Here is a 12,357-nt window from a genome sequence, read left to right on the forward strand (position 1 = left end):
GTGTTACGTGTTTCAGGTATGGTGGAGATGATTCCTCACGCTGACACTCTGAGGCAGATCCAGGTGGAACATGGAGTCACAGGATCGTTCAAAGATCGACCACTGGCCGAGTGGCTGTTGAAACACAACCCCACAGACGAGGAGTATGACAAGGTGAGAGTCACACCTGTACACACCTGTACACACCTGTACCACCTGGTTCCTCTCTGTGTTTTGTTTTTAAACTGTTGGCTGAAATGGGACCTTGAAACTTTCAGATTTCTGTAGACGGTAACGTGTCATAAATATTAGTTTTATTTTTGATGTTTTTTCTGAAGAGGAAGCTCCGCTAACTTTCTTTTTCACAATAAAAGCATCTTACTCAGCCGTTGAAGTCTTTTAATGTGAAGGGAACATGTGTCCAGGCGGTGGAGAACTTCATCTTCTCGTGTGCTGGCTGCTGCGTGGCCACCTACATCCTGGGAATCTGTGACCGCCACAACGACAACATCATGCTCCAGACCAGCGGACACATGTTCCACATCGACTTCGGGAAGTTCCTGGGTCACGCTCAGATGTTTGGGAACATCAAACGGTGAGAGAGGCTGAGGCTGGTTTAGACTGGTTTATACTGGTCCAGACTGGTTCAGACTGGTTTATACTGGTCCAGACTGGTTTAGACTGGTTTTATACTGGTCCAGACTGTTTTATACTGGTTCAGACTGGTTTAGACTGGTTTTATACTGGTCCAGACTGGTTCAGACTGGTTTATACTGGTTTAGACTGGTTTAGATTAGTTTAGACTGGTTTAGACTGGTTTATACTGGTCCAGACTGATTTATACTGGTTTTATACTGGTCCAGACTGGTTTAGACTGGTTTATACTGGTTCAGACTGGTTTAGATTAGTTTAGACTGGTTCAGACTGGTTTATACTGGTCCAGACTGGTTTAGACTGGTTTTATACTGGTCCAGACTGTTTTATACTGGTTCAGACTGGTTTAGACTGGTTTTATACTGGTCCAGACTGGTTCAGACTGGTTTATACTGGTTTAGACTGGTTTAGATTAGTTTAGACTGGTTTAGACTGGTTTATACTGGTCCAGACTGATTTATACTGGTTTTATACTGGTCCAGACTTGTTCAGACTGTTTTATACTGGTTCAGACTGGTTCAGACTGGTTTTATACTGGTCCAGACTGGTTCAGACTGGTTTATACTGGTTTAGACTGGTTTAGATTAGTTTAGACTGGTTTAGACTGGTTTATACTGGTCCAGACTGATTTATACTGGTTTTATACTGGTCCAGACTGGTTTAGACTGGTTTATACTGGTTTATACTGGTCCACACTGGTCCACACTGGTCCAGACTGGTTTAGACTGGTTTTATAGTGGTCCACACTGGTCCAGACTGGTTTAGACTGGTTTATAGTGGTCCAGACTGGTTTATACTGGTTTGTTCATGGTGGGTCACTCTTTCAGGGACCGCGCTCCCTTCGTCTTCACCTCAGACATGGCGTATGTCATCAACGGAGGAGACAAACCATCGAGTCGCTTCCACGACTTCGTGGATCTGTGCTGTGAAGCTTACAACCTGATCAGGAAACACGCTCACCTGTTCCTCAACCTGCTGGGCCTGGTACACACAACACACACACAATAACCAACACACACACACACACACACACACACACACACAGGTGTTACTCAGGTGTGTCTGTGTCTCCAGATGTTGTCGTGTGGAATCCCTGAACTTTCTGATCTGGACGACCTCAAGTACGTCTACGATGCTCTGAGACCTCATGAGTCGGAGGCCGACGCCACCATGTACTTCACCAGGTACCTGTCCCACACCTGTCCCACGCACCTGTCCCACATCTGTCCCCCACACCTGTCCCACACCTGTCCCACATCTGTCCCACACACCTGTCCCACACCTGTCCTTCACACCAGTCCTTCACACCTGTCCCACACCTGTCCCACACCTGTCCCACACCTGTCCAGGTTTATGTCGTAGTGCCACCACTGAAGAAGAAAACTCCTCCATCTTGTCCAACTTTAATCAGATTGCTTTATGTTGTGGTTGAACTATGAAAGACAAAATGGGCGTAGTCTCTGAGCGTCCTCTAAGTCTCACCTACGTCCTTGGACCTGTCCAGGTTGATCGAGTCCAGTCTGGGCAGCGTTGCCACCAAACTCAACTTCTTCATCCACAACCTGGCTCAGATGAAGTTCACGTCGTCTGAGGACCGTCCCTCATTGTCCTTCGCTCCCAGAATTCATAGCATGAAGAGCGACAGCGTCATCAAGAGCCTTTACATCTGTCGACACGTCAGGACGAACCGGGGACACGTGAGTCTGAAAGAGACTACATCAGAGTTTAAACCGGTTTAAACCGGTTTAAACCAGTTCTAAAATGTGTGTGTGTGTGTCTGTGTGTCTGTGTGTGTGTGTGTGTGTCTGTCAGGCCTTTGTAGTGAAGGTGGAGCGTGAAGGTCACCAGGAGGCGCTGTTGGTTCAGAGAACATTTGAAGAGTTTCAAGAACTTCACAGTAAACTCAGACTCATCTTCCCCTCGTCTAAACTCCCCAGGTACACACACACCTACACACACCTACACACAACTACACACAACTACACACACCTAAACAACACAACTACACACAACTACACACAACTACACACACCTACACACAACTACACACAACTACACACACCTACACACAACTACACACACCTACACACACCTACACACACCTAAACAACACAACTACACACAACTACACACAACTACACACAAATACACACCTAAACAACAGCAGCTGTGGTCACTGTGTGTGTGTTGTCTGCTGACACTGACACCATGTGTTGTTGTTGTTGTTGTTGTTGTTGTTGTCACAAAGACTCATTAATCTGGTCTTGGCCCCGCCCACAGTTTCCCCAGCCGCTTTGTGATTGGTCGTTCCCGCGGCGAGGCGACGGCCGACAGGAGGAAGGACGAGCTCAACGGATACGTGTGGCACCTGATCCACACCGCGCCGGAGGTCGCTCAGGTGAGAAATGACGTCCAGGTAGACTACACAGGTCAGAGGTCAGAGGTCAGCCAGCTGATCTGTCTCTGGTGACTCTACCTTCCTCCTCCTCCTCTTCTTCTTCTACTGTAGTAATGTAGCAGACAGACAGTCTTCTTCGTTGGTGGAGCCCTGAGACCGTTCAGACTAGAAACATCTCTACACCTCAGTCTGAACCCTGTCCTCTCTGTCTGACTGACCTGTCCCTGTGCCTGTTCCTGTTCCTGTCTGTCTCTGTCTCCCTGTGTCTGACTGACGCGTCTCTGACCTGTCTCTCACCTGTCCCTGTCTCTGTCTCTGACTGACCTGTGCCTGTCTCTGTCTCTGTCTCTGTCTCTGACTGACCTGTCTCTGTATCTGTCTCTGACTGACGCGTCTCTGTCTGACCTGTCCCTGTCTCTGTCTCTGTCTCTGACCTGTCTCTCACCTGTCCCTGTCTCTGTCTCTGTCTCTGACTGACCTGTCCCTGTGCCTGTTCCTGTTCCTGTCTCTGTCTCTGTCTCCCTGTGTCTGACTGACGCGTCTCTGACCTGTCTCTCACCTGTCCCTGTCTCTGTCTCTGTCTCTGTCTCTGACTGACCTGTCCCTGTGCCTGTCTCTGTCTCTGTCTCTGTCTCTGTCTCTGACTGACCTGTCTCTGTCTGACCTGTCCCTGTCTCTGTCTCTGTCTCTGACCTGTCTCTCACCTGTCCCTGTCTCTGTCTCTGTCTCTGACTGACCTGTCCCTGTGCCTGTTCCTGTTCCTGTCTCTGTCTCTGTCTCCCTGTGTCTGACTGTCGCGTCTCTGACCTGTCTCTCACCTGTCCCTGTCTCTGTCTCTGTCTCTGACTGACCTGTCCCTGTGCCTGTCTCTGTCTCTGTCTCTGTCTCTGACTGACCTGTCCCTGTGCCTGTCTCTGTCTCTGTCTCTGACTGACCTGTCTCTGTCTCTGTCTCTGACTGACGCGTCTCTGTCTGACCTGTCCCTGTCTCTGTCTCTGTCTCTGACCTGTCTCTGTCTCTGTCGCTGACTGACCTGTCTCTGTCTCTGACATGTTGCTGTTCCTGTCTCTGTCTCTGTCTCTGTCTCTGTTTCTTTGTCTGTCTCTGTCTCTGTCTCTCTGTCTCTGACATGTTCCTGTCTCTGTCTCTAACCTGTCTCTGTCTCTGTCTCTAACCTGTCTCTTTCTCTGTCTCTGTTCCTGTCTCTGCCTCTGACCTGTCCCTGTCTCTGTCGCTGTTCCTGTCTGTCTCTGTTCCTGTTCCTGTCCCTGTCTCTGTTTCTGACCTGTCCCTGTCTCTGTCGCTGTTCCTGTCTGTCTCTGTGCCTGTTCCTGACTCTGTCTCTGTCTCTGTCTCTGTCCCTGTCTCTGTTTCTGTCTCTCTGTTTCTGACTGACCTGTCTCTGTCTCTGTCTCTGTTCCTGTCTCTGTCACTGTCTCTCTGTCTCTGTCTGACCTGTCTCTGTCTCTGTCTCTGTCTCTGACCTGTCTCTGTCTCTGTCTCTGACCTGTCTCTGTCTCTGACATGTTGCTGTTCCTGTCTCTGTCTCTGTCTCTGTTTCTTTGTCTGTCTCTGTCTCTGTCTCTCTGTCTCTGACATGTTCCTGTCTCTGTCTCTAACCTGTCTCTGTCTCTGTCTCTAACCTGTCTCTGTCTCTGTCTCTGTTCCTGTCTCTGCCTCTGACCTGTCCCTGTCTCTGTCTCTGTTCCTGTCTGTCTCTGTTCCTGTTCCTGTCCCTGTCTCTGTTTCTGACCTGTCCCTGTCTCTGTCGCTGTTCCTGTCTGTCTCTGTGCCTGTCCCTGTCTCTGTTCCTGTTCCTGTCTCTGTCTCTGTCTCTGTCTCTGTCCCTGTATCTGTTTCTGTCTCTCTGTTTCTGACTGACCTGTCCCTGTCTCTGTCTCTGTTCCTGTCCCTGTCTCTGTCTCTGTTCCTGTTCCTGTCCCTGTCTCTGTTTCTGACCTGTCCCTGTCTCTGTCGCTGTTCCTGTCTGTCTCTGTGCCTGTCCCTGTCTCTGTTCCTGTTCCTGACTCTGTGCCTGTCCCTGTCTCTGTTCCTGTTCCTGACTCTGTCTCTGTCTCTGTCTCTGTCTCTGTTCCTGTCTCTGACTAACCTGTCCCTATATCTGTCTCTGTTCCTGTCTCTGTCACTGTCTCTCTGTCTCTGACTGACCTGTCTCTGTCTCTGTTCCTGTTCCTGTCCCTGTCTCTGTTTCTGACCTGTCCCTGTCTCTGTCGCTGTTCCTGTCTGTCTCTGTGCCTGTCCCTGTCTCTGTTCCTGTTCCTGACTCTGTCTCTGTCTCTGTCTCTGTTCCTGTCTCTGACTGACCTGTCCCTATATCTGTCTCTGTTCCTGTCTCTGTCTCTGTCTCTGTTCCTGTTCCTGACTCTGTCTCTGTCTCTGTCTCTGTCTCTGTCCCTGTCTCTGTTTCTGTCTCTCTGTTTCTGACTGACCTGTCCCTGTCTCTGTCGCTGTTCCTGTCCCTGTCTCTGTCTCTGTTCCTGTTCCTGTCCCTGTCTCTGTTTCTGACCTGTCCCTGTCTCTGTCGCTGTTCCTGTCTGTCTCTGTGCCTGTCCCTGTCTCTGTTCCTGTTCCTGACTCTGTCTCTGTCTTTGTCTCTGTTCCTGTCTCTGACTAACCTGTCCCTATATCTGTCTCTGTTCCTGTCTCTGTCACTGTCTCTCTGTCTCTGACTGACCTGTCTCTGTCTCTGACATGTTCCTGTCCCTGTCTCTGTCTCTGTTCCAGAGTGACCTGGTCTACACCTTCTTCCACCCGCTGCCCAGAGACGAGAGGGGACCAGGGACCACCACCATCAAACCAGCAGGTATTTAGGTGATGGCGGGTGTGTGTGGTCTCCATGGTGACCAGGTAGATCTCCATGGTAACCAGGTTTTACTGTAGTCATGTTGATGGAGCCTGTGATCAGCTGTTCCTCTGTGTGTGTCCCCAGAGGTCTCGTCTCCAGCTTCAGGTAAAGAACTGGGTCAAGTCAAACTGTCCATCTCCTACAAGAACGACAAGCTCTTCATCATGGTGATGCACATCAGAGGACTGGTCAGTCAGGACGTCCCGTCTGCTGTTAATAATAAAATAATGTTGTTATTGGCTGCTGACGATGAGGACAGAGGAAACACTCACATGTCTCTGTGTCTCTGTGTCTCTCTGTGTTGTCTCTGTGTCTCTGTGTCTCTCTGTGTCTCTCTGTGTCTCTGTGTTGTCTCTCTGTGTGTCTGTGTTGTCTCTGTGTCTCTCTGTGTCTCTGTGTTGTCTCTCTGTGTGTCTGTGTTGTCTCTGTGTCTCTGTATTGTCTCTGTGTCTCTTTGTGTCTCTGTGTCTCTGTGTTGTCTCTGTGTCTCTTTGTCTCTCTCTGTGTCTCTGTCTCTCTGTCTCTCTGTATTGTCTCTGTATTGTCTCTTTGTCTCTTTGTCTCTCTCTGTCTCTCTGTCTCTCTCTGTGTTGTCTCTCTCTGTCTCTCTGTGTTGTCTCTGTGTTGTCTCTCTCTGTGTTGTGTCTCTGTGTCTCTTTGTCTCTGTATTGTCTCTCTCTGTATTGTCTCTCTCTGTGTCTCTGTGTTGTCTCTGTGTTGTGTCTCTGTGTCTCTGTCTCTCTGTGTCTCTCTGTGTCTCTGTGTCTCTGTGTTGTCTCTCTGTGTCTCTGTGTTGTCTCTCTGTGTCTCTGTGTTGTCTCTCTGTGTCTCTCTGTGTCTCTGTGTCTCTTTCTGTGTCTCTATGTCTCTGTGTCTCTCTGTGTGTCTGTGTCTCTGTGTTGTCTCTCTGTGTCTCTGTGTGTCTCTGTGTCTCTGGATTGTCTCTCTGTGTCTCCGTGTCTCTGTGTTGTCTCTCTCTCTGTTGTCTCTCTGTGTTGTCTCTCTGTGTCTCTGTGTCTCTCTGTGTCTCTTTGTCTCTCTGTCCCTCTGTCTCTCTGTATTGTCTCTGTGTCTCTTTGTCTCTCTCTGTGTCTCTGTCTCTCTGTCTCTCTGTATTGTCTCTTTGTCTCTTTCTGTGTCTCTGTGTGTCTCTGTGTTGTGTCTCTCTGTGTTGTGTCTCTGTGTCTCTTTGTCTCTCTCTGTGTCTCTGTATTGTCTCTGTGTTGTCTCTCTGTGTCTCTGTATTGTCTCTGTATTGTCTCTGTGTCTCTCTGTATTGTCTCTCTGTCTCTCTGTATTGTCTCTGTGTTGTCTCTGTGTCTCTCTGTCTCTCTGTATTGTCTCTCTGCCTCTCTGTATTGTCTCTGTGTTCTCTCTGTGTCTCTGTGTGTCTCTGTGTTTTCTCTCTCTATGTTGTCTCTGTGTCTCTCTCTGTATTGTCTCTCTGTCTCTCTCTCTCTGTGTTGTCTCTCTCTGTATTGTCTCTGTCTCTCTCTGTCTCTCTGTGTTGTCTCTCTCTGTGTTGTGTCTCTGTGTCTCTTTGTCTCTTTGTCTCTCTCTGTATTGTCTCTCTCTGTATTGTCTCTCTCTGTGTCTCTGTGTCTCTGTGTCTCTTTCTGTGTCTCTGTGTCTCTGTGTTGTCTCTCTGTGTCTCTGTGTCTCTGTGTTGTCTCTCTGTGTCTCTCTGTGTCTCTGTGTCTCTTTCTGTGTCTCTATGTCTCTGTGTCTCTCTGTGTGTCTGTGTCTCTGTGTTGTCTCTCTGTGTCTCTGTGTGTCTCTGTGTCTCTGTATTGTCTCTCTGTGTCTCCGTGTCTCTGTGTTGTCTCTCTCTCTGTTGTCTCTCTGTGTCTCTGTGTCTCTCTGTGTCTCTGTGTCTCTTTGTCTCTCTGTCCCTCTGTCTCTCTGTATTGTCCCTCTCTGTGTCTCTGTCTCTCTGTCTCTCTGTATTGTCTCTGTGTCTCTTTGTCTCTCTCTGTATTGTCTCTCTCTGTGTCTCTGTCTCTCTCTGTGTCTCTGTGTTGTCTCTGCGTCCCGTTGTAGCAGCCCCTCCAGGACGGCTCAGACCCGGACCCCTACGTGAAGCTCTACCTCCTCCCAGACCCCCAGAAGACGAGCAAGAGGAAGACCAAGGCAGCACGACGCACCTGTAACCCCACCTACAACGAAATGGTACGAAGCACCTGATTGGACCAAAACTCTTAATGTGGCTCACCTGCCCTTCAAAGTAAAAGCACTTCTTGCTGCACATAATAATAAAGAACCCAGGATCACCTGTACCTGGTTTTTATGGCAGCGAGCTGAACTCACCTGTCCTCACCTGTCTGTCCTCTGTGTCCCTGCAGCTGGTGTATGAGCGGATCTTTCGGGGGGACCTGGACCAGAGGGTGATCCACCTGCGGGTCCTGGGGGACGGGGGATTCTGGGAGAACACCCTGCTGGGGGAAACCTTCATCCCTCTGAAGAAGCTGGTCCCAGGTCAGCACTGGGTGGACTGGCACCAGCTGGGCGGAGCTGGCTCAGACTCCGCCCACTGACTGACAGGAAGCAGCAGATTAAAAGGAGGAGAAGAAGAAGACAGAGGAAATAAGGGAAACCCTTTCAAAGTAAAAGCTGTGTGAGGATTTAAAGGAGGAGTGTGATGGATTGTTCATGTGTAATGAGCTGCTTCACCACTAGATGTCAGCGAATCCAACACGCTGGTCCTTTAATCCTCATCAGCCTTATTTATTAAAGGGACGTTTATAAAACAGCTGGAAGACGAACTAACTCAACCTTAACGTCACCAACAAGAAGAACTTTAACGTGTTTTAATTCGTTCAGACGTGCTCGCCTGGCTGCAGTCCTTTCTTCTTCTGGGGATTTAAACCCAGCGGAGGAACTTTTAACGATAATAATCAGCTCTTAGTTGATCAGGTGTGAATGAAGGTGTAAATGATTTCTGTCTATGACACAAAATGAGGGAAAGTAGAAAAAGGGAAGAAGAAAATGCACATCTACTGTTTACAGCATTTTATTGTGAAGGAAGAGAAACAGGAACTGAGCCAAAAAAAGAGAAGTCTAGGGTCAGATGATGATGATGAATGGATGAAGATGAATGGATGAAGATGAATGGATGATGTTTCTACATTTCATTCCTTGTTTTTGGACCATGTGAATTTTGTACTTTCTGGGAGAGTGTTGGGTTTTTAAGATGCCTGAAGCTGATTTATATTTGCGCTGTTGGGGCGGGGGGGCAGGTCTCTAAAGCTGCAGCTGAAGCTCAGCCTGGTCTGGCCTGGCCTGGCCTGGCCTGGCCTGGTCTGGTCTGGCCTAGTCTAGTCTAGTCTCGTCTAGTCTAGTCTAGTCTAGTCTGGCCTGGCCTGGTCTGGCCTAGTCTGGCCTGGTGAGCGTCAGCTGCAGCTCCTGACGTGGATCTGTCTGTACATATGAACGATCACAGCTCTTATTAACCCCTAATATTTGTTTGCACTACACAATAAACTTGAACAGTTTCCTCTGAATCGTCTTTTCTTTCCGTCCAGTCTCAGGTTCATGTTGTTTACTGATGTTAAAGGTAGAAGTGAACCAGCTGTTTATTCTGAAACAGCTGGTTTACTTCATGACTCTACCAAAGACTCGCCTCTGAACGTGTTTGATCTGGAAAACATTTAGATCACTTTGGTTTGTTCAGTATTTTTATTCCTCATCAGGACTCAGACCTGAAACCAGCTGATGGATCAATGATTAACAGGAAGAAACTGGACAAATAAAGGAGAAGGTTAAAACCATAGACTGTAGAACCAAGATGGCCTCAGACCTGAGAGTTAGATGAGAAGGTTAATGTGGACGGGACCAGACTGGCCGACACGTAGACCTGTGGATGGAGGACCAGACTGGCCGACACGTAGACCTATGGATGGAGGACCAGACTGGCCGACCCATGGATGGAGGACCAGACTGGCCGACACGTAGACCTATGGATGGAGGACCAGACTGGCTGACCCATGGATGGAGGACCAGACTGGCCGACACGTAGACCCATGGATGGAGGACCAGACTGGCCGACACGTAGACCTATGGATGGAGGACCAGACTGGCCGACCCATGGATGGAGGACCAGACTGGCCGACACGTAGACCTATGGATGGAGGACCAGACTGGCCGACACGTAGACCCATGGATGGAGGACCAGACTGGCCGACACGTAGACCCATGGATGGAGGACCAGACTGGCCGACACGTAGACCCATGGATGGAGGACCCGACTGGCCGACACGTAGACCCATGGATGGAGGACCCGACTGGCCGACACGTAGACCTATGGATGGAGGACCAGACTGGCCGACACGTAGACCTATGGATGGAGGACCAGACTGGCCGACACGTAGACCTATGGATGGAGGACCAGACTGGCCGAACCATGGATGGAGGACCAGACTGGCCGAACCATGAATGGAGGACCAGACTGGCCGAACCATGAATGGAGGACCAGACTGGCCGACACGTAGACCTATGGATGGAGGACCAGACTGGCCGAACCATGGATGGAGGACCAGACTGGCCGACCCATGGATGGAGGACCAGACTGGCCGAACCATGGATGGAGGACCAGACTGGCCGACACGTAGACCTATGGATGGAGGACCAGACTGGCCGACACGTAGACCCGTGGATGGAGGACCAGACTGGCCGACACGCAGACCCATGGATGGAGGACCAGACTGGCTGACACGCAGACCCGTGGATGGAGGACCAGACTGGCCGACACGCAGACCCGTGGATGGAGGACCAGACTGGATCAGCTTCTGGGCAACAGTCGGACACTTGATAGAGAAACCAAACGTTTATACTAATAAATATATGAATTACTAGACGTCTGTGACTTTGTCCTGAATAGTCGTGAACAAGACTTAACTAACAGAGATTTACCAGATGAGTTTAGTGTTGTACAAGTTTAAGGGGTTAGGGGTTAGAGTCTAACCCCTAACCCCTTAAACTAACCCTTGAGGCTAATGTAAAGCAAACTGTTGTTAGCTGTGTTATGTTTAAAGTGAATGAAGCTATTAAAGTAATAGCGTAGCTCGTTATAACGTTAGCTAACTTCCTAGTAGTTAGCTAGCAGATGCTATTCAGTAACAGTTCTGATGATGGTCTTGGTCCAGTCATCTCATTTATCAAGTTCAACCAAAAGCTTCTTGATCTTTCTGATACGTGATGAAGCTTCAGTTTTAATCTGTTAACTATTCTATAACACAGCGTGAGGACATGCTGACTACAGCAGCCTGAGGTTCAGACGTGACGTACCGCGGCCAGTCACCAGACGGAGCTCCATGTGCTCTGAGGTTCTCCAGACTGTGGTTAAACATGTGGTTCTAGGGTTAAGGTCAGGTGACGTGTCATGTCAGTGGAAGATAAACGTTTATAAATCTATAGGTGATATAATCTAATATGATATAATATAATATAATATAATATAATCTATAAATAAACTATAAACACATGTACATCTATAAATAAATGAATCTATAACAGAGACGTGCTCCGTCTGAGGACCACGTGGCTCCGCTCATGTTATGTAACAGCGTAGGGAGGTGGGAGGAGTTTCCCCGCTGGAACAGCCGCTCCAGGAACAGCGCGACGCTCCCTGACTTCCCGGAAACCGGGTCAGCGCTGACGGTCCCTGGACTTTCTGATGAAATCTCGGAGCGGAGCGACGGAACCGAGAACCACACGCGGATTAGGCTTCACTCCGGATCCGACTGAGTCAGTATTAACTCCACCAGAACGCGATTAATGCGCTGATCAGCGGCAGCTCTGGACCGAATGTTTGAATTTATCGACGCTTCCGGTTGCTAACCGTCAAGCTAATTAGCCGCCGAGTTAACCTGCTAGCTGCTAAGCTAACGGCTAAGCTAACGGCTAAGCTAACGGCTAAGCTAACCGCTGAGCCGGAGCAGACCCGCAGAATAACCCAGACAGGATGGCCCGGTTCATGTCCTCACACCAGGATCGTTCCTTAAGCCCTGACTCGAGTGTGTCCTGTCCCTCCTCCCGTCTGTCCCCCGTCCTCTGCTCCGGTTCCGTCTTCACCACCAGGAAGAAGTCCAACCACCGTTCTCAGCGAAGCGTCAACGCCGCGGACTGCGCCGGACTCACGGACAGTATTTGTTGGACCCCCTGTGGCGGTAACGGTCGCTATGTGTTCCAGTCGGTGTAAGGACGATGCTCCAGTGAGAGGACCGTGCGTGTGTCGGTGGGAACCGGGGACAGTCGCTGCTTTGGACCGGAGCCGCGTCGGTTTGACAGCTGTCAGATTAGCAGCTAACAAGCTAACAAGCTAACCACAGAGACCTGTCCCTGACCTGTCCCTGACCGGTCCCTGACCTGTCCCAGACCTGTCCCAGACCGGTCCCTGACCTGTCCCAGACCTGTCCCTGACCTGTCCCTGACCTGTCCCAGACCGGTCTCTGACCCAGAAGCT

General features: G+C 49.7%; 1 protein-coding gene across 1 annotated transcript in view; it reads left to right on the plus strand.

The window, feature by feature from the left end:
• The window catches only part of pik3c2b (phosphatidylinositol-4-phosphate 3-kinase, catalytic subunit type 2 beta), a 28,466-nt gene extending 19,206 nt beyond the window's left edge, over positions 1-9,260 (plus strand). The window contains exons 23-33 of the mRNA XM_084543338.1: positions 17-153; positions 405-574; positions 1,461-1,617; positions 1,708-1,817; positions 2,138-2,330; positions 2,446-2,570; positions 2,914-3,031; positions 5,777-5,855; positions 5,982-6,085; positions 7,938-8,066; positions 8,240-9,260. Coding sequence (XP_084399464.1) covers positions 17-153; positions 405-574; positions 1,461-1,617; positions 1,708-1,817; positions 2,138-2,330; positions 2,446-2,570; positions 2,914-3,031; positions 5,777-5,855; positions 5,982-6,085; positions 7,938-8,066; positions 8,240-8,431 — 1,514 coding nt within the window. The 3' untranslated portion in view covers positions 8,432-9,260. The remainder of the gene's footprint in view (positions 1-16; positions 154-404; positions 575-1,460; positions 1,618-1,707; positions 1,818-2,137; positions 2,331-2,445; positions 2,571-2,913; positions 3,032-5,776; positions 5,856-5,981; positions 6,086-7,937; positions 8,067-8,239) is intronic.
• Positions 9,261-12,357: the final 3,097 nt, after the last annotated feature.

This window comes from Chelon labrosus, assembly GCF_963514085.1.
Source record: "Chelon labrosus genome assembly, chromosome: 4".
NCBI classification, from domain to species: domain Eukaryota; kingdom Metazoa; phylum Chordata; class Actinopteri; order Mugiliformes; family Mugilidae; genus Chelon; species Chelon labrosus.